The 23,022-nt window shown below is 48.6% G+C and overlaps 1 protein-coding gene and 1 long non-coding RNA gene across 5 annotated transcripts in view; both read left to right on the top strand.

Moving 5' to 3' along the window:
- prkag3b (protein kinase, AMP-activated, gamma 3b non-catalytic subunit) overlaps positions 1–21,534 on the top strand; it is a 41,826-nt gene extending 20,292 nt beyond the window's left edge. For 2 of the 4 annotated variants that reach the window (XM_039014375.1, XM_039014376.1), the window contains 12 exons: positions 833–869; positions 5,833–5,945; positions 6,218–6,299; positions 7,555–7,613; positions 8,668–8,713; positions 11,196–11,250; positions 11,371–11,497; positions 11,705–11,870; positions 13,348–13,385; positions 13,619–13,765; positions 14,595–14,688; positions 21,167–21,534. In XM_039014375.1, coding sequence (XP_038870303.1) covers positions 833–869; positions 5,833–5,945; positions 6,218–6,299; positions 7,555–7,613; positions 8,668–8,713; positions 11,196–11,250; positions 11,371–11,497; positions 11,705–11,870; positions 13,348–13,385; positions 13,619–13,765; positions 14,595–14,688; positions 21,167–21,219 — 1,017 coding nt within the window. In that variant the 3' untranslated portion in view covers positions 21,220–21,534. Of the gene's footprint in view, positions 1–832; positions 870–5,803; positions 5,946–6,217; positions 6,300–7,554; positions 7,614–8,667; positions 8,714–11,195; positions 11,251–11,370; positions 11,498–11,704; positions 11,871–13,347; positions 13,386–13,618; positions 13,766–14,594; positions 14,786–21,166 lie in introns of all 4 variants that reach the window. The other 2 variants (XR_005478559.1, XM_039014377.1) reach the window with 2 other exon arrangements.
- Positions 8,740–10,032, top strand: LOC120064054. Its single transcript, XR_005478560.1, has 3 exons — positions 8,740–9,133; positions 9,462–9,898; positions 10,019–10,032. It is a non-coding gene; the product is annotated as an uncharacterized LOC120064054 (long non-coding RNA).
- Positions 21,535–23,022: the final 1,488 nt, after the last annotated feature.

Below are 23,022 nucleotides of genomic sequence, written 5' to 3'. Positions count from 1 at the left end.
CCCCCTGTTCATTGAGACATTGGCTTGCCTCAGAGCAGAAGAAGCTCAAGGTTTATATGAAAATGTAGTTCGATGAGGTTGAAATGAGAACAACATTAACTAACATTAACTTAGTTCAGAGAACTGGAACAGCTTGTAAATGTCTTAGCTGTTAGCTGTTAGCTAAGGCCCTGTGTAGTCCTACCCCAAGACATTCCTTTAGTTTGTCGCTCTCAGTCCCTGCTTGATATGTGTCAAGGCATTCTTGTTGACAGTGTTAACAAGCTCTTGTTTTGTATTTAGCTTCCTGGCCCTGTGTGGCAAACCTCACACCCGACTACTTTACGGTTGAACTGAACACAATGCCTGTCCTTACAACACACCGTATGAGTTGGCCTACAGTACATATCATGCCAAGTATTGCACATCTTTTTAAATAAGTCGCTGTTATGTTGCTTCTTACTTAAAACCTGTGTATATATTTTTTAATGACTGGGTAATGTCTGTGAGTTCTACTCTGTGAGATCTACTCTGTGAGATCTACTCTGTGAGATCTACTGTGAGATCTACTGTGAGATCTACTCTGTGAGATCTACTCTGTGAGATCTATTCTGTGAGATCTACTCTGTGAGATCTACTCTGTGAGATCTATTCTGTGAGATCTACTCTGTGAGATCTACTCTGTGAGATCTACTCTGTGAGATCTACTCTGTGAGATCTACTCTGTGAGATCTACTCTCTATTCTGTGAGATATTCTGTGCCTATCAGATATGCATCTTCAACCCAGAAATGACATGAAACTCACACAGACAAGCAGAACAAGTAATTAAAGAATCTTCTGTCTTTGTGCAGGTCCCCTTCCTGGATGGCCTCACTATGAAGGAGATAGGTAACTCTCATGTGTTTAGTGTGTGTGTGTGCTGTTGTATCCATACTGTTGTATTACTGCTATACCAGACTGATCTTTTCACACTACCGAGCCGAAACGAACCAACCTGTCCTGGCTCTACCGAGCTGAAACGAACCAATCTGTCCTGGCTCTACCGAGCTGAAACGAACCAATCTGTCCTGGCTCTACCGAGCTGAAACGAACCAATCTGTCCTGGCTCTACCGTGCTGACAGAACCAACCTGTCCTGGCTCTACCGAGCTGAAACGAACCAATCTGTCCTGGCTCTACCGAGCTGAAACGAACCAATCTGTCCTGGCTCTACCGTGCTGACAGAACCAACCTGTCCTGACTCTACCGTGCTGACAGAACCAACCTGTCCTGGCTCTACCGTGCTGACAGAACCAACCTGTCCTGGCTCTACCGAGCCGAAACGAACCAACCTGTCCTGGCTCTACCGAGCTGAAACGAACCAACCTGTCCTGGCTCTACCGAGCCGAAACGAACCAACCTGTCCTGGCTCTACCGAGCCGAAACGAACCAACCTGTCCTGGCTCTACCGAGCTGAAACGAACCAACCTGTCCTGGCTCTACCGTGCTGAAACGAACCAACCTGTCCTGGCTCTACCGAGCTGAAACGAACCAACCTGTCCTGGCTCTACCGAGCTGAAACGAACCAACCTGTCCTGGCTCTACCGTGCTGAAACGAACCAACCTGTCCTGACTCTACCGAGCCGAAACGAACCAACCTGTCCTGACTCTACCGAGCCGAAACGAACCAATCTGTCCTGGCTCTACCGTGCTGACAGAACCAACCTGTCCTGACTCTACCGTGCTGACAGAACCAACCTGTCCTGGCTCTACCGAGCCGAAACGAACCAACCTGTCCTGGCTCTACCGTGCTGACAGAACCAACCTGTCCTGGCTCTACCGAGCCGAAACGAACCAACCTGTCCTGGCTCTACCGAGCTGAAACGAACCAACCTGTCCTGGCTCTACCGAGCCGAAACGAACCAACCTGTCCTGGCTCTACCGAGCCGAAACGAACCAACCTGTCCTGGCTCTACCGAGCTGAAACGAACCAACCTGTCCTGGCTCTACCGTGCTGACAGAACCAACCTGTCCTGGCTCTACCGAGCTGAAACGAACCAACCTGTCCTGGCTCTACCGAGCTGAAACGAACCAACCTGTCCTGGCTCTACCGAGCCGAAACGAACAACCTGTCCTGGCTCTACCGAGCCGAAACGAACCAATCTGTCCTGACTCTACCGAGCCGAAACGAACCAACCTGTCCTGGCTCTACCGTGCTGACAGAACCAACCTGTCCTGGCTCTACCGAGCTGAAACGAACCAACCTGTCCTGGCTCTACCGAGCCGAAACGAACCAACCTGTCCTGACTCTACCGTGCTGACAGAACCAACCTGTCCTGGCTCTACCGAGCTGAAACGAACCAACCTGTCCTGGCTCTACCGAGCTGAAACGAACCAACCTGTCCTGGCTCTACCGAGCCGAAACGAACCAACCTGTCCTGGCTCTACCGAGCTGAAACGAACCAACCTGTCCTGGCTCTACCGTGCTGACAGAACCAACCTGTCCTGGCTCTACCGAGCTGAAACGAACCAACCTGTCCTGGCTCTACCGAGCTGAAACGAACCAACCTGTCCTGGCTCTACCGAGCCGAAACGAACCAACCTGTCCTGGCTCTACCGAGCTGACAGAACCAACCTGTCCTGGCTCTACCGTGCTGACAGAACCAACCTGTCCTGGCTCTACCGTGCTGACAGAACCAACCTGTCCTGGCTCTACCGTGCCGAAACGAACCAATCTGTCCTGGCTCTACCGAGCTGACAGAACCAACCTGTCCTGGCTCTACCGTGCTGAAACGGACCAATCTGTCCTGGCTCTACCGAGCTGACAGAACCAACCTGTCCTGGCTCTACCGTGCCGAAACGAACCAACCTGTCCTGACTCTACCGTGCTGACAGAACCAACCTGTCCTGACTCTACCGAGCCGAAACGAACAACCTGTCCTGACTCTACCGTGCTGACAGAACCAACCTGTCCTGACTCTACCGTGCTGACAGAACCAACCTGTCCTGACTCTACCGAGCCGAAACGAACAACCTGTCCTGACTCTACCGTGCTGACAGAACCAACCTGTCCTGACTCTACCGTGCTGACAGAACCAACCTGTCCTGACTCTACCGTGCTGACAGAACCAACCTGTCCTGACTCTACCGAGCCGAAACGAACAACCTGTCCTGACTCTACCGTGCTGACAGAACCAACCTGTCCTGACTCTACCGTGCTGACAGAACCAACCTGTCCTGACTCTACCGTGCTGACAGAACCAACCTGTCCTGGCTCTACCGTGCTGACAACCAACCTGTCCTGACTCTACCGTGCTGACAGAACCAACCTGTCCTGACTCTACCGTGCTGACAGAACCAACCTGTCCTGGCTCTACCGTGCTGACAGAACCAACCTGTCCTGGCTCTACCGTGCTGACAGAACCAACCTGTCCTGACTCTACCGTGCTGACAGAACCAACCTGTCCTGACTCTACCGTGCTGACAGAACCAACCTGTCCTGACTCTACCGTGCTGACAGAACCAACCTGTCCTGGCTCTACCGTGCTGACAGAACCAACCTGTCCTGGCTCTACCGTGCTGACAGAACCAACCTGTCCTGGCTCTACCGTGCTGACAGAACCAACCTGTCCTGACTCTACCGTGCTGACAACCAACCTGTCCTGACTCTACCGTGCTGACAGAACCAACCTGTCCTGGCTCTACCGTGCTGACAGAACCAACCTGTCCTGGCTCTACCGTGCTGACAGAACCAACCTGTCCTGGCTCTACCGTGCTGACAGAACCAACCTGTCCTGACTCTACCGTGCTGACAGAACCAACCTGTCCTGACTCTACCGTGCTGACAGAACCAACCTGTCCTGGCTCTACCGTGCTGACAGAACCAACCTGTCCTGGCTCTACCGTGCTGACAGAACCAACCTGTCCCGACTCTACCGTGCTGACAGAACCAACCTGTCCCGGCTCTACCGTGCTGACAGAACCAACCTGTCCCGACTTTACCGTGCTGACAGAACCAACCTGTCCCGACTCTACCGTGCTGACAGAACCAACCTGTCCTGACTCTACCGTGCTGACAGAACCAACCTGTCCTGGCTCTACCGTGCTGACAGAACCAACCTGTCCTGGCTCTACCGTGCTGACAGAACCAACCTGTCCTGGCTCTACCGTGCTGACAGAACCAACCTGTCCTGACTCTACCGTGCTGACAGAACCAACCTGTCCTGACTCTACCGTGCTGACAGAACCAACCTGTCCTGACTCTACCGTGCTGACAGAACCAACCTGTCCTGGCTCTACCGTGCTGACAGAACCAACCTGTCCTGGCTCTACCGTGCTGACAGAACCAACCTGTCCTGACTCTACCGTGCTGACAGAACCAACCTGTCCTGGCTCTACCGTGCTGACAGAACCAACCTGTCCCGACTTTACCGTGCTGACAGAACCAACCTGTCCTGACTCTACCGTGCTGACAGAACCAACCTGTCCTGACTCTACCGTGCTGACAGAACCAACCTGTCCTGGCTCTACCGTGCTGACAGAACCAACCTGTCCTGGCTCTACCGTGCTGACAGAACCAACCTGTCCTGGCTCTACCGTGCTGACAGAACCAACCTGTCCTGGCTCTACCGTGCTGACAGAACCAACCTGTCCTGGCTCTACCGTGCTGACAGAACCAACCTGTCCCGACTTTACCGTGCTGACAGAACCAACCTGTCCTGACTCTACCGTGCTGACAGAACCAACCTGTCCTGGCTCTACCGTGCTGACAGAACCAACCTGTCCTGACTCTACCGTGCCGACAGAACCAACCTGTCCTGGCTCTACCGTGCTGACAGAACCAACCTGTCCTGGCTCTACCGTGCTGACAGAACCAACCTGTCCTGGCTCTACCGTGCTGACAGAACCAACCTGTCCTGGCTCTACCGTGCTGACAGAACCAACCTGTCCTGGCTCTACCGTGCTGACAGAACCAACCTGTCCTGGCTCTACCGTGCTGACAGAACCAACCTGTCCTGGCTCTACCGTGCTGACAGAACCAACCTGTCCTGACTCTACCGTGCTGACAGAACCAACCTGTCCTGGCTCTACCGTGCTGACAGAACCAACCTGTCCTGACTCTACCGTGCTGACAGAACCAACCTGTCCTGACTCTACCGTGCTGACAGAACCAACCTGTCCTGACTCTACCGTGCTGACAGAACCAACCTGTCCTGGCTCTACCGTGCTGACAGAACCAACCTGTCCTGGCTCTACCGTGCTGACAGAACCAACCTGTCCTGACTCTACCGTGCTGACAGAACCAACCTGTCCTGACTCTACCGTGCTGACAGAACCAACCTGTCCTGACTCTACCGTGCTGACAGAACCAACCTGTCCTGACTCTACCGTGCTGACAGAACCAACCTGTCCTGGCTCTACCGTGCTGACAGAACCAACCTGTCCTGGCTCTACCGTGCTGACAGAACCAACCTGTCCTCTTCCAGCACGGTTCCAGCTGCTACAGTGGATGTGTAAAACCAACCAGGCCAGTTCAGTACACCTTGGTTTGGCTTGGCTTGGCCTGGCCTGGTTCGGTTTGGCTCGGTAGTGTGAAAAAGCTTCTCTGAGAGTGTGTTAGGACAGTGGTTCTGAAACCTCTTCTCTGGGACCCACCAAGGTTTCACAGTTTTGCTTTGTTCTAACCCTGCACTACCACACCTGATTAACATAACCGAGGGCTTAACGATTAGTTGACATGCTGGCTCTGGAATGGATCAAATCCATGGGGAGAGGGTTTAAGGTTTTATCGGGGTGAGGTTAGAGAAGCCCCCTGTGTCAGGACACTTGACGGACCTGTAGCAGGGTGCTCCCCCCCCTGTTCCTCTCCTCAGCCTCAGCCTCGGCCCCAGATGCCAACGTCTACACCAAGTTCATGATGAACCACTGCTGCTACGACGCCATTCCAACCAGCTCCAAACTGGTCATCTTCGACACCACCTTGCAGGTACGTTCAAGCTCTCCGCCAAAAAACTAAACTTCAACACTGTGAGGTTTGATTCCCAGAGGCCACCACCCGCATGAACATGTATGTCTGTGAGTTACTTTAGATAGAATTGTCTGCTAAATGGCAGATATTGTTTATTTAATAGGTCATAAAACCTTTTTTTGTCTTAAATGGGAATCCCTGAAATGTCTTTGCAACATAGCAATGAGCGACCAGACACCCAACACGACCAGTGTATCAGAGTTACTGTGTTTTTGTTTTGTGTGTTTCAGGTAAAGAAAGCTTTCTTTGCTCTGGTGGCGAACGGCGTCCGAGCGGCGCCACTGTGGGATAACAAGCTACAGTGTTTTGTAGGTAAGGTAACCTGGAACCTGAGCATTTCCCAATCTGGCGTCTAACCTTTAAAGTCCAATGGGTCAGCTATGAGCTTAGACTCCGATTACAGACACCCAGTAATATCAACGCAGCATTCCTCTCAAACCCCAACAACCCTTCTTGGGGGGGGGGATCAGCTAGGCGCCAGTCTGGGTTCAGGGGTTGGGGTCCCTGAAATTAGACCGTAGGTCGGTGAACCATAAACTAAGTGACGGATGATTTGAAATGTGTAAGTTACTGCTGTGTATGTGTGCGACCATTTTCTGGGCTTTTGGTTACACGTTTCTCTGTATTCACGTCTGTGTTTCCTGTGGATAAGTATTTAAAAAAAAATATAAATCCCTTTATGAGGCTACTACACATCCCTCCTTGGCTCTGGGAGGGTTATAAACAGGGGTGTTGATATGATTAAATGCAGATCATCAATTAGCTAGACCAATGCTGGCACCATGCTGGGTCGCTTGGTGGGTGTCCTTTCAAGAAACCTTTGAAAGGAAAGTGGGCCCGGGTCCGTTCCACCCTTCCCACCCGGCTGGTCTGGTTTCTGGGTTAGGGGTGCGTCCCAAAAAAGGACACTGTATTCCCTATGTAGTGCACTACTTTCGACCAGGGTCCTGCACACTATATAGGGAATAGGATTCCATTTGGACCTCAGCCCCTGGGCTGTTTTCTGGGTTTCGAGCCAGGTCCATCCCCTCTGCAGAATTTGGTGCCAGAGTTCTAACTATAGTACAGCACCTGAGCTCCAGTGTCTAGTGGGACTGCAATCTGCAACCCAAACGGCACCCCGTTCCCTCGTCAAAGTAGTGCACTATGTAGGGAATAGGGCTCTGGTCTAAAGTAGTGTACTATATAGGGAATAGGGCTCTGGTCTAAAGTAGTGTACTATATAGGGAATAGGGTTCTGGTCTAAAGTAGTGTACTATATAGGGAATAGGGCTCTGGTCTAAAGTAGTGTACTATGTAGGGAATAGGGTGTCGTCTGGGACAGAATCCTATAATCCCTGCACCCTTTCTGTGGTTATTTATACACAGCTACATCACTGAGAATGTCACCAGGCCTGTCTGTCTCTGTCTGCCTGTCTGCCTGTCTGCCTGTCTGCCTGTCTGTCTGCCTGTCTGTCTGCCTGCCTGCCTGCCTGCCTGCCTGCCTGCCTGCCTGCCTGCCTGCCTGCCTGCCTGCAACATAGTTTAGTCCCAGTTAAAGCTCTGTTCTTTCCCTGTATTCTTCCAGGCATGCTGACCATCACCGACTTCATCAACATTCTCCACCGGTATTGGCAATCTCCTCTGGTGAGTGATCTGTTGTTGTTGGACCTGCCATCCAGATTACTGGAGCTGGAGCACAGAGCAGGAAGCTCATCGTAATGCAGGACCACAGAGGTAGAAGAATGGTTATATAGGACCCTGCTAATGTCTCACTATACACTAGTCTCACACAGTTATACCGCTGTGTTGTATGGTATATATGTGTGTCTCACACGATATACCAGGGCTCTCTAACCGTGTTCCTGGAGAGATACCCTCCTGTAGGTTTTTAACTCCAACCCTGTTCCTACAGGAGGGTACCTCTCCAGGAACAGGGCTGGGGTTAAAACCTCCAAGAGGGTATCTCCAGGAACAGGGCTGGGGTTAAAACCTACAGGAGGGTATCTCTCCAGGAACAGGGTTGGAGTTAAAACCTACAGGAGGGTATCTCTCCAGGAACAGGGCTGGGGTTAAAACCTACAGGAGGGTCTCTCTCCAGGAACAGAGTTGGGGTTAAAACCTACAGGAGGGTATCTCTCCAGGAACAGGGCTGAGGTTAAAACATACAGGAGGGTATCTCTCCAGGAACAGGGTTGGGGTTAAAACATACAGGAGGGTATCTCTCCAGGAACAGGGCTGGAGTTAAAACCTACAGGAGGGTATCTCTCCAGGAACAGGGCTGGAGTTAAAACCTACAGGAGGGTATCTCTCCAGGAACAGGGCTGAGGTTAAAACATACAGGAGGGTATCTCTCCAGGAACAGGGTTGGGGTTAAAACATACAGGAGGGTATCTCTCCAGGAACAGGGCTGGAGTTAAAACCTACAGGAGGGTATCTCTCCAGGAACAGGGCTGGAGTGTAAACCTCCAGGAGGGCATCTCTCCAGGAACAGGGTTGGGGTTAAAACCTACAGGAGGGTATCTCTCCAGGAACAGGGCTGGAGTTAAAACCTCCAGGAAGGTATCTCTCCAGGAACAGGGTTGGAGTTAAAACCTACAGGAGGGTATCTCTCCAGGAACAGGGTTGGAGTTAAAACCTACAGGAGGGTATCTCTCCAGGAACACGGTTGAGATTCCTGCTGTACACTTGTGTCTTCCAGGTAGAGATCTACGAACTGGAGGAGCACAAGATAGAAGACTGTAGAGGTGACTATAAACCTGTAGAGGTGACTATAAACCTGTAGAGGTGACTGGAGACCAGTAGAGGTGACTGGAGACCAGTAGAGGTGACTGGAGACCAGTAGAGGTGACTGGAGACCAGTAGAGGTGACTGGAGACCAGTAGAGGTGACTGGAGACCGGTAGAGGTGACTGTAGACCGGTAGAGGTGACTGTAGACCTGTAGAGGTGACTGGAGACCTGTAGAGGTGACTATAAACCTGTAGAGGTGACTGGAGACCAGTAGAGGTGACTGGAGACCAGTAGAGGTGACTATAAACCTGTAGAGGTGACTGGAGACCAGTAGAGGTGACTGGAGACCAGTAGAGGTGACTGGAGACCAGTAGAGGTGACTGGAGACCAGTAGAGGTGACTGGAGACCTGTAGAGGTGACTGGAGACCTGTAGAGGTGACTGGAGACCTGTAGAGGTGACTGGAGACCAGTAGAGGTGACTATAAACCTGTAGAGGTGACTGGAGACCAGTAGAGGTGACTGGAGACCAGTAGAGGTGACTGGAGACCAGTAGAGGTGACTGGAGACCGACCAGTAGAGGTGACTGGAGACCGACCAGTAGAGGTGACTGGAGACCGACCAGTAGAGGTGACTGGAGACCGACCAGTAGAGGTGACTGGAGACCGACCAGTAGAGGTGACTGGAGACCGACCAGTAGAGGTGACTGGAGACCGACCAGTAGAGGTGACTGGACACCTGTAGAGGTGACTGGAGACCAGTAGAGGTGACTGGAGACCTGTAGAGGTGACTGGAGACCTGTAGAGGTGACTGTAGACCTGACTGTAGACCAGTAGAGGTGACTGGAGACCAGTAGAGGTGACTGGAGACCAGTAGAGGTGACTGGAGACCTGTAGTGGAGACCAGTAGAGGTGACTGGAGACCAGTAGAGGTGACTGGAGACCTGTAGAGGTGACTGGAGACCTGTAGAGGTGACTGGAGACCTGTAGAGGTGACTGGAGACCTGTAGAGGTGACTGGAGACCTGTAGAGGTGACTGTAGACCTGACTGTAGACCAGTAGAGGTGACTGGAGACCAGTAGAGGTGACTGGAGACCAGTAGAGGTGACTGGAGACCAGTAGAGGTGACTGGAGACCAGTAGAGGTGACTGTAGACCGGTAGAGGTGACTGTAGACCTGTAGAGGTGACTATAAACCTGTAGAGGTGACTGGAGACCAGTAGAGGTGACTGGAGACCAGTAGAGGTGACTGGAGACCAGTAGAGGTGACTGGAGACCAGTAGAGGTGACTGGAGACCAGTAGAGGTGACTGTAGACCTGTAGAGGTGACTATAAACCTGTAGAGGTGACTGGAGACCAGTAGAGGTGACTGGAGACCAGTAGAGGTGACTGGAGACCGACCAGTAGAGGTGACTGGAGACCGACCAGTAGAGGTGACTGGAGACCGACCAGTAGAGGTGACTGGAGACCGACCAGTAGAGGTGACTGGAGACCGACCAGTAGAGGTGACTGGAGACCGACCAGTAGAGGTGACTGGAGACCGACCAGTAGAGGTGACTGGAGACCGACCAGTAGAGGTGACTGGAGACCGACCAGTAGAGGTGACTGGAGACCGACCAGTAGAGGTGACTGGAGACCGACCAGTAGAGGTGACTGGAGACCGACCAGTAGAGGTGACTGGAGACCGACCAGTAGAGGTGACTGGAGACCGACCAGTAGAGGTGACTGGAGACTAGTAGAGGTGACTGGAGACTAGTAGAGGTGACTGGAGACTAGTAGAGGTGACTGGAGACCAGTAGAGGTGACTGGACACCTGTAGAGGTGACTGGACACCTGTAGAGGTGACTGGACACCTGTAGAGGTGACTGGAGACCTGTAGAGGTGACTGGAGACCTGTAGTGGAGACCAGTAGAGGTGACTGGAGACCAGTAGAGGTGACTGGAGACCTGTAGAGGTGACTGGAGACCTGTAGAGGTGACTGGAGACCTGTAGAGGTGACTGTAGACCTGTAGAGGTGACTGTAGACCTGACTGTAGACCAGTAGAGGTGACTGGAGACCAGTAGAGGTGACTGGAGACCAGTAGAGGTGACTGGAGACCTGTAGTGGAGACCAGTAGAGGTGACTGGAGACCAGTAGAGGTGACTGGAGACCTGTAGAGGTGACTGGAGACCTGTAGAGGTGACTGGAGACCTGTAGAGGTGACTGGAGACCTGTAGAGGTGACTGGAGACCTGTAGAGGTGACTGGAGACCCGTAGAGGTGACTGTAGACCCGTAGAGGTGACTGTAGACCCGTAGAGGTGACTGGAGACCCGTAGAGGTGACTGGAGACCTGTAGCTACCTAGAAATAGATGGCACAATGAAATCCCCATTTGGATTTTAGTCTAGGTATCCATAAAAGCACTTTGAAACAATTGCTGTAATGTAAAAAAGGCTTTCTGAAATACATTTGATTGATTAAAGTCTTACATTCTCTGTGTTTCCTCCTGCTTCATGCTCCAGAGGAATTTCTGAAGTACTCCAACCATACTCTGATCAGTATCACACCTGACTCCAGGTAACTAGCAGTGCCTCTTGCGGCCTTACCTTCTCTTGCCCTGGTCCCACATTTGTTTGTGCTGTCTTGGCCCCTACTCCTAAGCCGTTGTCGCGACAACCCGTCTCTTGTCTTCTACAGCCTTTTCGATGCCATCTACTCTCTGCTGAAGTATAAGATTCATCGGCTGCCTGTGATCGACCCAGAGTCCGGCAACGTCCTGCACATCCTCACCCACAAACGTATCCTCAAGTTTCTGCATATCTTTGTGAGAACCACTTTCACATTCGCCTATCTGATAAACAACATGTCATGATTCTGGACACTTGATAGCCTGATCCCAGATCTGTTTTTTGACATATCTTTCCGATTTCTATGGCCATTGTGACAAGGACCATAGGAGTTGACAAGACATCTCAAACTGATCTGGAACCAGGTTTTTAGACACTTTTTCTGACGCCATTCTTCCTCCCAGGGCACCATGATCCCGAAGCCTCGGTACCTCCAGAAGAGAATTGAAGAGGTGGACATTGGAACGTTTAAAAAGATTGCTACTGTCCGGGAGACAGACACGGTGTATGACGCCCTGGCCATCTTCGTAGAACGGAGAGTTTCCGCTCTGCCAGTGGTCAATGAGGAGGGTATGTGTCTGGTTTCACCTCGGTGATGATAACGCCTTTAACATTGACTTCCACTAACATTTAGGAAAATTAGAGCTATTTTGTTTTACAATGCCTAATGCTAGGGTTAGCCCTTTAGCCCTAGTTTAAACGCCTAATGCTAGGGTTAGCCCTTTAGCGCTAGTTTAAATGCCTAATGCTAGGGTTAGCCCTTTAGCCCTAGTTTAAACACATAATGCTAGGGTTAGCCCTTTAGCTCTAGTTTGAACGCCTAATGCTAGGGTTAGCCTTTTAGCCCTAGTTTAAATGCCTAATGCTAGGGTTAGCCTTAGTTTGAACACTAAATGCTAGGGTTAGCCCTAGTTTGAACACTAAATGCTAGGGTTAGCCCTAGTTTGAACACTAAATGCTAGGGTTAGCCCTAGTTTGAACACTTAATGCTAGTGTTAGCCCTAGTGTGAACACTAAATGCTAGGGTTAGCCCTAGTTTGAACACCTAATGCTAGGGTTAGCCCTAGTTTGAACACTAAATGCTAGGGTTAGCCCTAGTTTGAACACTAAATGCTTGGGTTAGCCCTAGTTTAAATGCCTAATGCTAGGGTTAGCCCTAGTTTGAACATAATGCTAGGGTTAGCTCTTTAGCCCTAGTTTGAACACCTAATGCTAGGGTTAGCTCTTTAGCTCTAGGTTGAACACTTAATGCTAGGGTTAGCCCTTTAGCTCTAGGTTGAACACTTAATGCTAGGGTTAGCCCTTTAGCTCTAGGTTGAACACTTAATGCTAGGGTTAGCCCTAGTTTGAACGCATAATGCTAGTGTTAGCTCTTTAGCCCTAGTTTGAACACCTAATGCTAGGGTTAGCTCTTTAGCCCTAGTTTGAACACCCAATGCTAGGGTTAGCCCTTTACCTCTAGGTTGAACACTTAATGCTAGGGTTAGCCCTGTAGCGCTAGTTTAAACACCTAATGCTAGGGTTAGCCCTTTACCTCTAGGTTGAACACTTAATGCTAGGGTTAGCCCTGTAGCGCTAGTTTAAATGCCTAATGCTAGGGTTAGCCCTTTACCTCTAGGTTGAACACTTAATGCTAGGGTTAGCCCTGTAGCGCTAGTTTAAATGCCTAATGCTAGGGTTAGCCCTTTACCTCTAGGTTGAACACTTAATGCTAGGGTTAGCCCTGTAGCGCTAGTTTAAATGCCTAATGCTAGGGTTAGCCCTTTACCTCTAGGTTGAACACTTAATGCTAGGGTTAGCCCTTTACCTCTAGGTTGACCACTTAATGCTAGGGTTAGCCCTTTAGCGCTAGTTTAAATGCCTAATGCTAGGGTTAGCCCTTTAGCCCTAGTTTGAACACCCAATGCTAGGGTTAGCCCTTTACCTCTAGGTTGAACACTTAATGCTAGGGTTAGCCCTTTAGCGCTAGTTTAAATGCCTAATGCTAGGGTTAGCCCTTTAGCCCTAGTTTGAACGCCAGCCTTATCTGTATGTCTTCTGTTTTCAGGGAAAGTCAAGGCCCTGTACTCCAGGTTTGATGTGATTGTAAGTGGCACCATGTCAATAACTCTGCATTGAGAAGAAAAACAGCATGATGCAAATAGTTAACATGGGAAATGTCCCATGGGTTTGGCTTCAACCTAGATGCCAAGCGAGGCTACATGTCAAGCATCTTGTATCTGCTATTTTCAAATGTGCCCATATGGAGGAAGTGTTAGGACAGCAAATAGTCTTGTAATGGCCTGTATCATCTGTTACCCCACGTCGTGTCGCTGTAGAATCTGGCCGCTCAGCAGAACTACAACAATCTGAACATGACTATGCAGGAGGCGATCAGCAGCAGGGCCTGCTGTGTGGACGGGGTGCTGAAGTGTTACCCTCACGAGACTCTGGAGACTATCATCGACCGCATTGCTAAGGCAGAGGTAGGACTACTTGATATGATATTTAGTGTGGTTACTTTACTGAAGTGTTTCCCTGCTGGTCGTGGTACTCTGTCCCGCTGTGTCCCTCCTGGCACCCTTTTGTCCTGTGTACAGTAGTATAACTATTGACTCTGGTCCAAAGTAATGCACTACGTAGGGTGTCATTTGCCGTGTCTCTTCCCTTCCTCGTCTTCTTCCACCCTCTCTCCTCTTCCTCCCAGGTTCACCCTCTCTCCTCTTCCTCTCAGGTTCACCCTCTCTCCTCTTCCTCTCAGGTTCACCCTCTCTCCTCTTCCTCTCAGGTTCACCCTCTCTCCTCTTCCTCTCAGGTTCACCCTCTCTCTTCTTCCTCTCAGGTTCACCCTCTCTCCTCTTCCTCCCAGGTTCACCCTCTCTCCTCTTCCTCTCAGGTTCACCCTCTCTCCTCTTCCTCTCAGGTTCACCCTCTCTCCTCTTCCTCCCAGGTTCACCCTCTCTCCTCTTCCTCCCAGGTTCACCCTCTCTCCTCTTCCTCTCAGGTTCACCCTCTCTCCTCTTCCTCTCAGGTTCACCCTCTCTCCTCTTCCTCTCAGGTTCACCCTCTCTCCTCTTCCTCTCAGGTTCACCCTCTCTCTCCTCTTCCTCTCAGGTTCACCCTCTCTCTCCTCTTCCTCCCAGGTTCACCCTCTCTCCTCTTCCTCTCAGGTTCACCCTCTCTCTCCTCTTCCTCTCAGGTTCACCCTCTCTCTCCTCTTCCTCTCAGGTTCACCCTCTCTCTCCTCTTCCTCTCAGGTTCACCCTCTCTCTCCTCTTCCTCTCAGGTTCACCCTCTCTCTCCTCTTCCTCTCAGGTTCACCGTCTCGTGCTGGTGGATAAAGATGACGTGGTGGGGGGGATCGTCTCGCTCTCTGACCTCCTCCAGGCCCTGGTCTTGACCCCGGCAGGTATTGATGCCCTTTTCTCTTAGCACCTGACTGTGGGGTGGGGGGTCCATCTATCACTACCCACCACCTCCCAGCCCCTCCCCAGCCCCAACCCCAGGTAAGCCCACTGGCTGTCGGTCGCCCTCTAGTCCTGCCCTGCTAATTCTGTCCTGCCTGTCCTGCCTTGCCCAGTCCTGTACTGCCTTGCCCTGTCCTGCCTGTCCTGTCTCGTCTCCTCTCGCTTCCTCCTCTCCTCTACTCTCCCCTTCTCCCCTCTCCTCTCCCTTCTTCACCTCTCCCCTCTCATCTCGCCTCCCATCCCCTCATCTCATCTCCCCTCCTCTCCTTTCGCCTCCCCTCTCCCTTCCCCTTCTTTCCTATCCCCTTTCCCTTCTCCTCTCCCCTCATTTCCCCTTCTCCCCTCTCCATTCTCTTATGATTTTTCAACTCCGATACCGATTATTGGAGGACCAAAAAAAGCCGGTCTTTATATATATATTTTTATATATCGGCCAATTAATCGGGATCTGCTTTTCTTTGTAATAATGACAATTACAACAATACTGAATGAACAATGAACACTTTTATTTTAACTTAATATAATACATAAAATCTATTTAGTCTCAAATAAATAATGAAACATGCTCAATTTGGTTTGAATAATGCCAAACACAGTGTTGGAGAAGAAAGTAAAAGTGCAATATGTGCCATGTAAAAAAGCTAACATTTAAGTTCCTTTATCAGAACATGAAAACATATGAAAGCTGGTGGTTCCTTTTAACATGAGTCTTCAATATTCCTTAAGTTTTAGGTTGTAGTTATTATAGGACTATTTCTCTCTCTACCATTTGTATTTCATTAACCTTTGACTATTGGATGTTCTTATAGGCACTATAGTATTGCCAGTCTAATCTCGGGAGTTGATGGGCTTGAAGTCATAAGCTTGTGCTTCAAGCATTGCTAAGAGCTGCTGGCAAACGCAGGAAAGTGCTGTTTGAATGAATGCTTACGAGCCTGCTGCTGCCTACAACCGCTCAGTCAGACTGCTCTATCAAATCATAGACTTAATTATAATATAATAAACACACAGAAATACGAGCCGTTGGTCATTAATATGGTCAAATCCGGAAACTATCATCTCGAAAACAAAACGTTTATTCTTTCGGTGAAATACGGAACCGTTCCGTATTTTATCTAACGGGTGGCATCCATCAGTCTAAATATTCCTGTTACATTGCACAACCTTCAATGTTATGTCATAATTATTTAAAATTCTGCTAAATTAGTTCGCAACGAGCCTGGCGGCGCAAACTGTTGCATATACCCTGACTCTGCTTGCAATGAACACAAGAGAAGTGACACAATTTCCCTAGTTAATATTGCCTGCTAACATGAATTTATTTTAACTAAATATGCAGGTTTAAAAAAATATACTTCTGTGTATTGATTTTAAGAAAGGCATTGATGTTTATGGTTAGGTACATTCGTGCAACGATTGTGATTTTGTTTAATCATCCCCCGTTTGGCGAAGTAGGCTGTGATTCGATGATAAATTAACAGGCACCACATTGATTATATGCAACGCAGGACACGCTAGTTAACCTAGTAATATCATCAACCATGTGTAGTTAACTAGTGATTATGTGAAGATTGATTGTTATTTTATAAGATACGTTTAATGCTAGCTAGCACCTTACCGTGGCTCCCTGCTGCACTCACGTAACAGGTGGTCAGCCTGCCACGCAGTCTCCTCGTGGAGTGCAATGTAATAGGCCATAATCGGCGTCCAAAAATGCCGATTGCCGATTGTTATGAAAACTCGAATCTGTCGACCTCGAGACCAGAGACCAGAAAATCTATCTCTGTGTCTGTGAATAGCCTCTGTAGAGTCAACATGGTATTATATCTCTGTGTCTGGGAATAGCCTCTGTAGAGTCAACATGGTATTATATCTCTGTGTCTGTGAATAGCCTCTGTAGAGTCAACATGGTATTATATCTCTGTGTCTGTGAATAGCCTCTGTAGAGTCAACATGGTATTATATCTCTGTGTCTGGAATAGCCTCTGTAGAGTCAACATGGTATTATATCTCTGTGTCTGTGAATAGCCTCTGTAGAGTCAACATGGTATTATATCTCTGTGTCTGGGAATAGCCTCTGTAGAGTCAACATGGTATTATATCTCTGTGTCTGTGAATAGCCTCTGTAGAGTCAACATGGTATTATATCTCTGTGTCTGTGAATAGCCTCTGTAGAGTCAACATGGTATTATATCTCTGTGTCTGTGAATAGCCTCTGTAGAGTCAACATGGTATTATATCTCTGTGTCTGTGAATAGCCTCTGTAGAGTCAACATGGTATTATATCTCTGTGTCTGTGAATAGCCTCTGTAGAGTCAACATGGTATTATATCTCTGTGTCTGGGAATAGCCTCTGTAGAGTCAACATGGTATTATATCTCTGTGTCTGTGAATAGCCTCTGTAGAGTCAACATGGTATTATATCTCTGTGTCTGTGAATAGCCTCTGTAGAGTCAACATGGTATTATATCTCTGTGTCTGTGAATAGCCTCTGTAGAGTCAACATGGTATTATATCTCTGTGTCTGGGAATAGCCTCTGTAGAGTCAACATGGTATTATATCTCTGTGTCTGTGAATAGCCTCTGTAGAGTCAACATGGTATTATATCTCTGTGTCTGTGAATAGCCTCTGTAGAGTCAACATGGTATTATATCTCTGTGTCTGGGAATAGCCTCTGTAGAGTCAACATGGTATTATATCTCTGTGTCTGTGAATAGCCTCTGTAGAGTCAACATGGTATTATATCTCTGTGTCTGTGAATAGCCTCTGTAGAGTCAACATGGTATTATATCTCTGTGTCTGTGAATAGCCTCTGTAGAGTCAACATGGTATTATATCTCTGTGTCTGTGAATAGCCTCTGTAGAGTCAACATGGTATTATATCTCTGTGTCTGTGAATAGCCTCTGTAGAGTCAACATGGTATTATATCTCTGTGTCTGTGAATAGCCTCTGTAGAGTCAACATGGTATTATATCTCTGTGTCTGTGAATAGCCTCTGTAGAGTCAACATGGTATTATATCTCTGTGTCTGTGAATAGCCTCTGTAGAGTCAACATGGTATTATATCTCTGTGTCTGTGAATAGCCTCTGTAGAGTCAACATGGTATTATATATCTGTGTCTGTGAATAGCCTCTGTAGAGTCAACATGGTATTATATCTCTGTGTCTGTGAATAGCCTCTGTAGAGTCAACATGGTATTATATCTCTGTGTCTGTGAATAGCCTCTGTAGAGTCAACATGGTATTATATCTCTGTGTCTGGGAATAGCCTCTGTAGAGTCAACATGGTATTATATCTCTGTGTCTGTGAATAGCCTCTGTAGAGTCAACATGGTATTATATCTCTGTGTCTGTGAATAGCCTCTGTAGAGTCAACATGGTATTATATCTCTGTGTCTGTGAATAGCCTCTGTAGAGTCAACATGGTATTATATCTCTGTGTCTGTGAATAGCCTCTGTAGAGTCAACATGGTATTATATCTCTGTGTCTGTGAATAGCCTCTGTAGAGTCAACATGGTATTATATCTCTGTGTCTGTGAATAGCCTCTGTAGAGTCAACATGGTATTATATCTCTGTGTCTGTGAATAGCCTCTGTAGAGTCAACATGGTATTATATCTCTGTGTCTGTGAATAGTCTCTGTAGAGTCAACATGGTATTATATCTCTGTGTCTGTGAATAGCCTCTGTAGAGTCAACATGGTATTATATCTCTGTGTCTGTGAATAGCCTCTGTAGAGTCAACATGGTATTATATCTCTGTGTCTGTGAATAGCCTCTGTAGAGTCAACATGGTATTATATCTCTGTGTCTGGGAATAGCCTCTGTAGAGTCAACATGGTATTATATCTCTGTGTCTGGGAATAGCCTCTGTAGAGTCAACATGGTATTATATCTCTGTGTCTGTGAATAGCCTCTGTAGAGTCAACATGGTATTATATATCTGTGTCTGTGAATAGCCTCTGTAGAGTCAACATGGTATTATATCTCTGTGTCTGTGAATAGCCTCTGTAGAGTCAACATGGTATTATATCTCTGTGTCTGTGAATAGCCTCTGTAGAGTCAACATGGTATTATATCTCTGTGTCTGTGAATAGCCTCTGTAGAGTCAACATGGTATTATATCTCTGTGTCTGTGAATAGCCTCTGTAGAGTCAACATGGTATTATATCTCTGTGTCTGGGAATAGCCTCTGTAGAGTCAACATGGTATTATATCTCTGTGTCTGTGAATAGCCTCTGTAGAGTCAACATGGTATTATATCTCTGTGTCTGTGAATAGCCTCTGTAGAGTCAACATGGTATTATATCTCTGTGTCTGGGAATAGCCTCTGTAGAGTCAACATGGTATTATATCTCTGTGTCTGTGAATAGCCTCTGTAGAGTCAACATGGTATTATATCTCTGTGTCTGGGAATAGCCTCTGTAGAGTCAACATGGTATTATATCTCTGTGTCTGTGAATAGCCTCTGTAGAGTCAACATGGTATTATATCTCTGTGTCTGTGAATAGCCTCTGTAGAGTCAACATGGTATTATATATCTGTGTCTGGGAATAGCCTCTGTAGAGTCAACATGGTATTATATCTCTGTGTCTGTGAATAGCCTCTGTAGAGTCAACATGGTATTATATCTCTGTGTCTGGGAATAGCCTCTGTAGAGTCAACATGGTATTATATCTCTGTGTCTGTGAATAGCCTCTGTAGAGTCAACATGGTATTATATCTCTGTGTCTGGGAATAGCCTCTGTAGAGTCAACATGGTATTATATCTCTGTGTCTGGGAATAGCCTCTGTAGAGTCAACATGGTATTATATCTCTGTGTCTGGGAATAGCCTCTGTAGAGTCAACATGGTATTATATCTCTGGCCTGCTACGTCCCAAATGGCACCCTATTCCCTATGTAGTGCACTACTTTGGACCCTATTCCCTATATAGTGCACTACTTTTGACCAGATATGGACCCTGGTCAAAAGTAGAGCACTATGTATGGAATAGGGTGCGAATTGGCAGCCTCTGTGTGAGAGGAGGCTGTAGTCAGTCTGTTCTGTGTGAGAGGAGACTGTAGTCAGTCTGTTCTGTGTGAGAGGAGGCTGTAGTCAGTCTGTTCTGTGTGAGAGGAGGCTGTAGTCAGTCTGCTCTGTGTGAGAGGAGGCTGTAGTCAGTCTGCTCTGTGTGAGGAGACTGTAGTCAGTCTGCTCTGTGTGAGAGGAGACTGTAGTCAGTCTGCTCTGTGTGAGAGGAGACTGTAGTCAGTCTGTTCTGTGTGAGAGGAGGCTGTAGTCAGTCTGCTCTGTGTGAGAGGAGACTGTAGTCAGTCTGCTCTGTGTGAGAGGAGGCTGTAGTCAGTCTGTTCTGTGTGAGAGGAGGCTGTAGTCAGTCTGCTCTGTGTGAGAGGAGACTGTAGTCAGTCTGCTCTGTGTGAGGAGACTGTAGTCAGTCTTCTGTGTGAGAGGAGACTGTAGTCAGTCTGCTCTGTGTGAGAGGAGACTGTAGTCAGTCTGCTCTGTGTGAGAGGAGACTGTAGTCAGTCTGCTCTGTGTGAGAGGAGACTGTAGTCAGTCTGCTCTGTGTGAGAGGAGACTGTAGTCAGTCTGCTCTGTGTGAGAGGAGACTGTAGTCAGTCTGCTCTGTGTGAGAGGAGGCTGTAGTCAGTCTGCTCTGTGTGAGAGGAGGCTGTAGTCAGTCTGCTCTGTGTGAGAGGAGACTGTAGTCAGTCTGCTCTGTGTGAGAGGAGACTGTAGTCAGTCTGCTCTGTGTGAGAGGAGACTGTAGTCAGTCTGCTCTGTGTGAGAGGAGACTGTAGTCAGTCTGCTCTGTGTGAGAAGAGGCTGTAGTCAGTCTGCTCTGTGTGAGAAGAGGCTGTAGTCAGTCGGTTCTGTGTGAGAGGAGGCTGTAGTCAGTTGGTTCTGTGTGAGAGGAGACTGTAGTCAGTCTGTTCTGTGTGAGAGGAGGCTGTAGTCAGTCTGCTCTGTGTGAGAGGAGGCTGTAGTCAGTCTGCTCTGTGTGAGAGGAGGCTGTAGTCAGTCTGCTCTGTGTGAGAGGAGGCTGTAGTCAGTCTGCTCCGTGTGAGAGGGAGGCTGTAGTCAGTCTGCTCTGTGTGAGAGGAGGCTGTAGTCAGTCTGCTCTGTGTGAGAGGAGGCTGTAGTCAGTCTGCTCTGTGTGAGAGGTGACTGCAGTAAACCAATCTGCTTGGCCCATTTCTTCTTGTTTGCACAGCGTTTGATTTGAACATGAAAACGGCGTCTTTGTCTTTGATGTTTCTGAGCTGCCAATCTGCATAAAATAAAACATGGACAAAAAAATGAAACCATTTAAGACGGCACATCTTCATACTGGAGGTGAAAACAGACGTGCTTGATTTTTGTAATGTCTCTGTCAAAAATAATGATTTGTTGATCTGCTTCTTTTTTTTTTACAGAGATTTCACGAAGAGCTCAAACTCTGACCACTGAAGAAAAATCGGGACACTAATAATGAATGAAGACAGAAACTCTGTAAATATTTTTGATCATGCTCGGTAACTTTAAAATGCTTTTTAAAAGGTTTATTATTTTCTGCAGAATAACACCAAAACTTTCATATTTTTATATTCATACTTATGTTTGTGTTTGTTTTAGTATTTGTTTGTATAAATGTTTTATTTAAATAATGTACATTTTATAAAATCTCTCCTATACCGTTCAAAGTATTATATACAGTACAGTTCAAAAGTATTTTATATATATACAGTAGGGAGAACAAGTATTTGATACACTGCTGATTTTGCAGGTTTTCCTACTCACAAAGCATGTAGAGGTCTGTAATTTTTATCATAGGTACACTTCAACTCTGAGAGACGGAATCTAAAACAAAAATCCAGAAAATCACATTGTATGATTTTTACGTAATTAATTTGCATTTTATTGCATGACATAAGTATTTGATCACCTACCAACCAGTAAGAATTCCGGCTCTCACAGACCTAGGTGTAGGTCTAGGTGATTTGTATGTCTATGGTGGCCTGATATGGTTGCCAATCAGAGGCAGCTGTTTATCGTTGTCTCTGATTGGGGATCCTATTTAGGTAGCCATTTACCAGTTTGGTGTTTGTGGGTTCTTGTCTATGTGTAGTTGCCTGTCAGCACTCGTTTTGTTAGTTTGTTAGTTTGTTTGTTTGTTCAGTGTTTCATTCTTTTAATAAATAAGAATGTACGCATACCACGCTGCACCTTGGTCCGATCTTTACAACAAACGTGACAGAAGAACCCACCAGAAAAGGACCAAGCAGCGTGTTCAGAAGGAGCGGACATCATGGACATGGGACCAGATTTTGGACGGTAAAGGATCCTGGACGCGTGAGGAAATATTGTCAGGAGAGGATAGCCTACCATGGAAGCAGGTGGAGATAGCGCAGGAGGAACGGCGACGATACGAGGGGACACGGCTAGCACGGAAGCCCGAGAGGCAGCCCCAATAATTATTTTTTGGGGGGGGGGGCCACACGAGGAGATTGGCTGAGTCAGGTTGGAGACCTGAGCCAACTCCTCGTGCTTACCGTGGGGAGCGTGTAACTGGTCAGGCACCGTGTTATGCAGAGATGCGCACGGTGTTTCCAGTTTGCATTCATAGCCCGGTGCGCTCTATTCCAGCTCCTCGCATTTGCCGGGCTAGAATGGGCATCCAGCCAGGACGGATGTTGGACCAGGATATCCTGCGTCGGCTCTGTGTACTGTGTCTCCGGTGCGTCTGCACAGCCCAGTGCGTCCTGTGCCAGCGCCCCGCACTTGCCGGGCTCAAGTGAGCATCCAGCCAGGACGCATTGTTCCAGCTCTACGCTCCAGATCTCCAGTGCGCCTCCACAGTCCAGTACGTCCTGTTCCTGCTCCTCGCACTCGCCCTGAGGTGCGTGTCATCAGCCCTGTACCACCATTTCCGGCACCACGCATCAGGCTTCCAGTGCGCTTCCCAGTCCAGAGCTTCTGGCGACAGTACCCAGTCCAGAGCTTCCGGCGACAGTACCCAGTCCAGAGCTTCCGGCGACAGTACCCAGTCCAGAGCTTCCGGCGACAGTACCCAGTCCAGAGCTTCCGGCGACGTTTCACAGTCCAGAGCTTCCGGCGACGTTTCACAGTCCGGAACCTCCGGCGACGGTCCCCAGTCCGGGGCCTCCGGCGGCGATCCCCAGTCCGGGGCCTCCGGCGACGGGCCACAGTCCGGGCCTCCGGCGACGGGCCACAGTCCGGGGCCCACCCGGACCCTCCCCTATAGGTTCAGGTTTGCGGCCGGGAGTCCGCA

The sequence above is a fragment of the Salvelinus namaycush genome, chromosome 19 (assembly GCF_016432855.1).
Source record: "Salvelinus namaycush isolate Seneca chromosome 19, SaNama_1.0, whole genome shotgun sequence".
In the NCBI taxonomy this organism is placed as follows: domain Eukaryota; kingdom Metazoa; phylum Chordata; class Actinopteri; order Salmoniformes; family Salmonidae; genus Salvelinus; species Salvelinus namaycush.
This window is presented reverse-complemented; position numbering and strand designations above follow the sequence as displayed.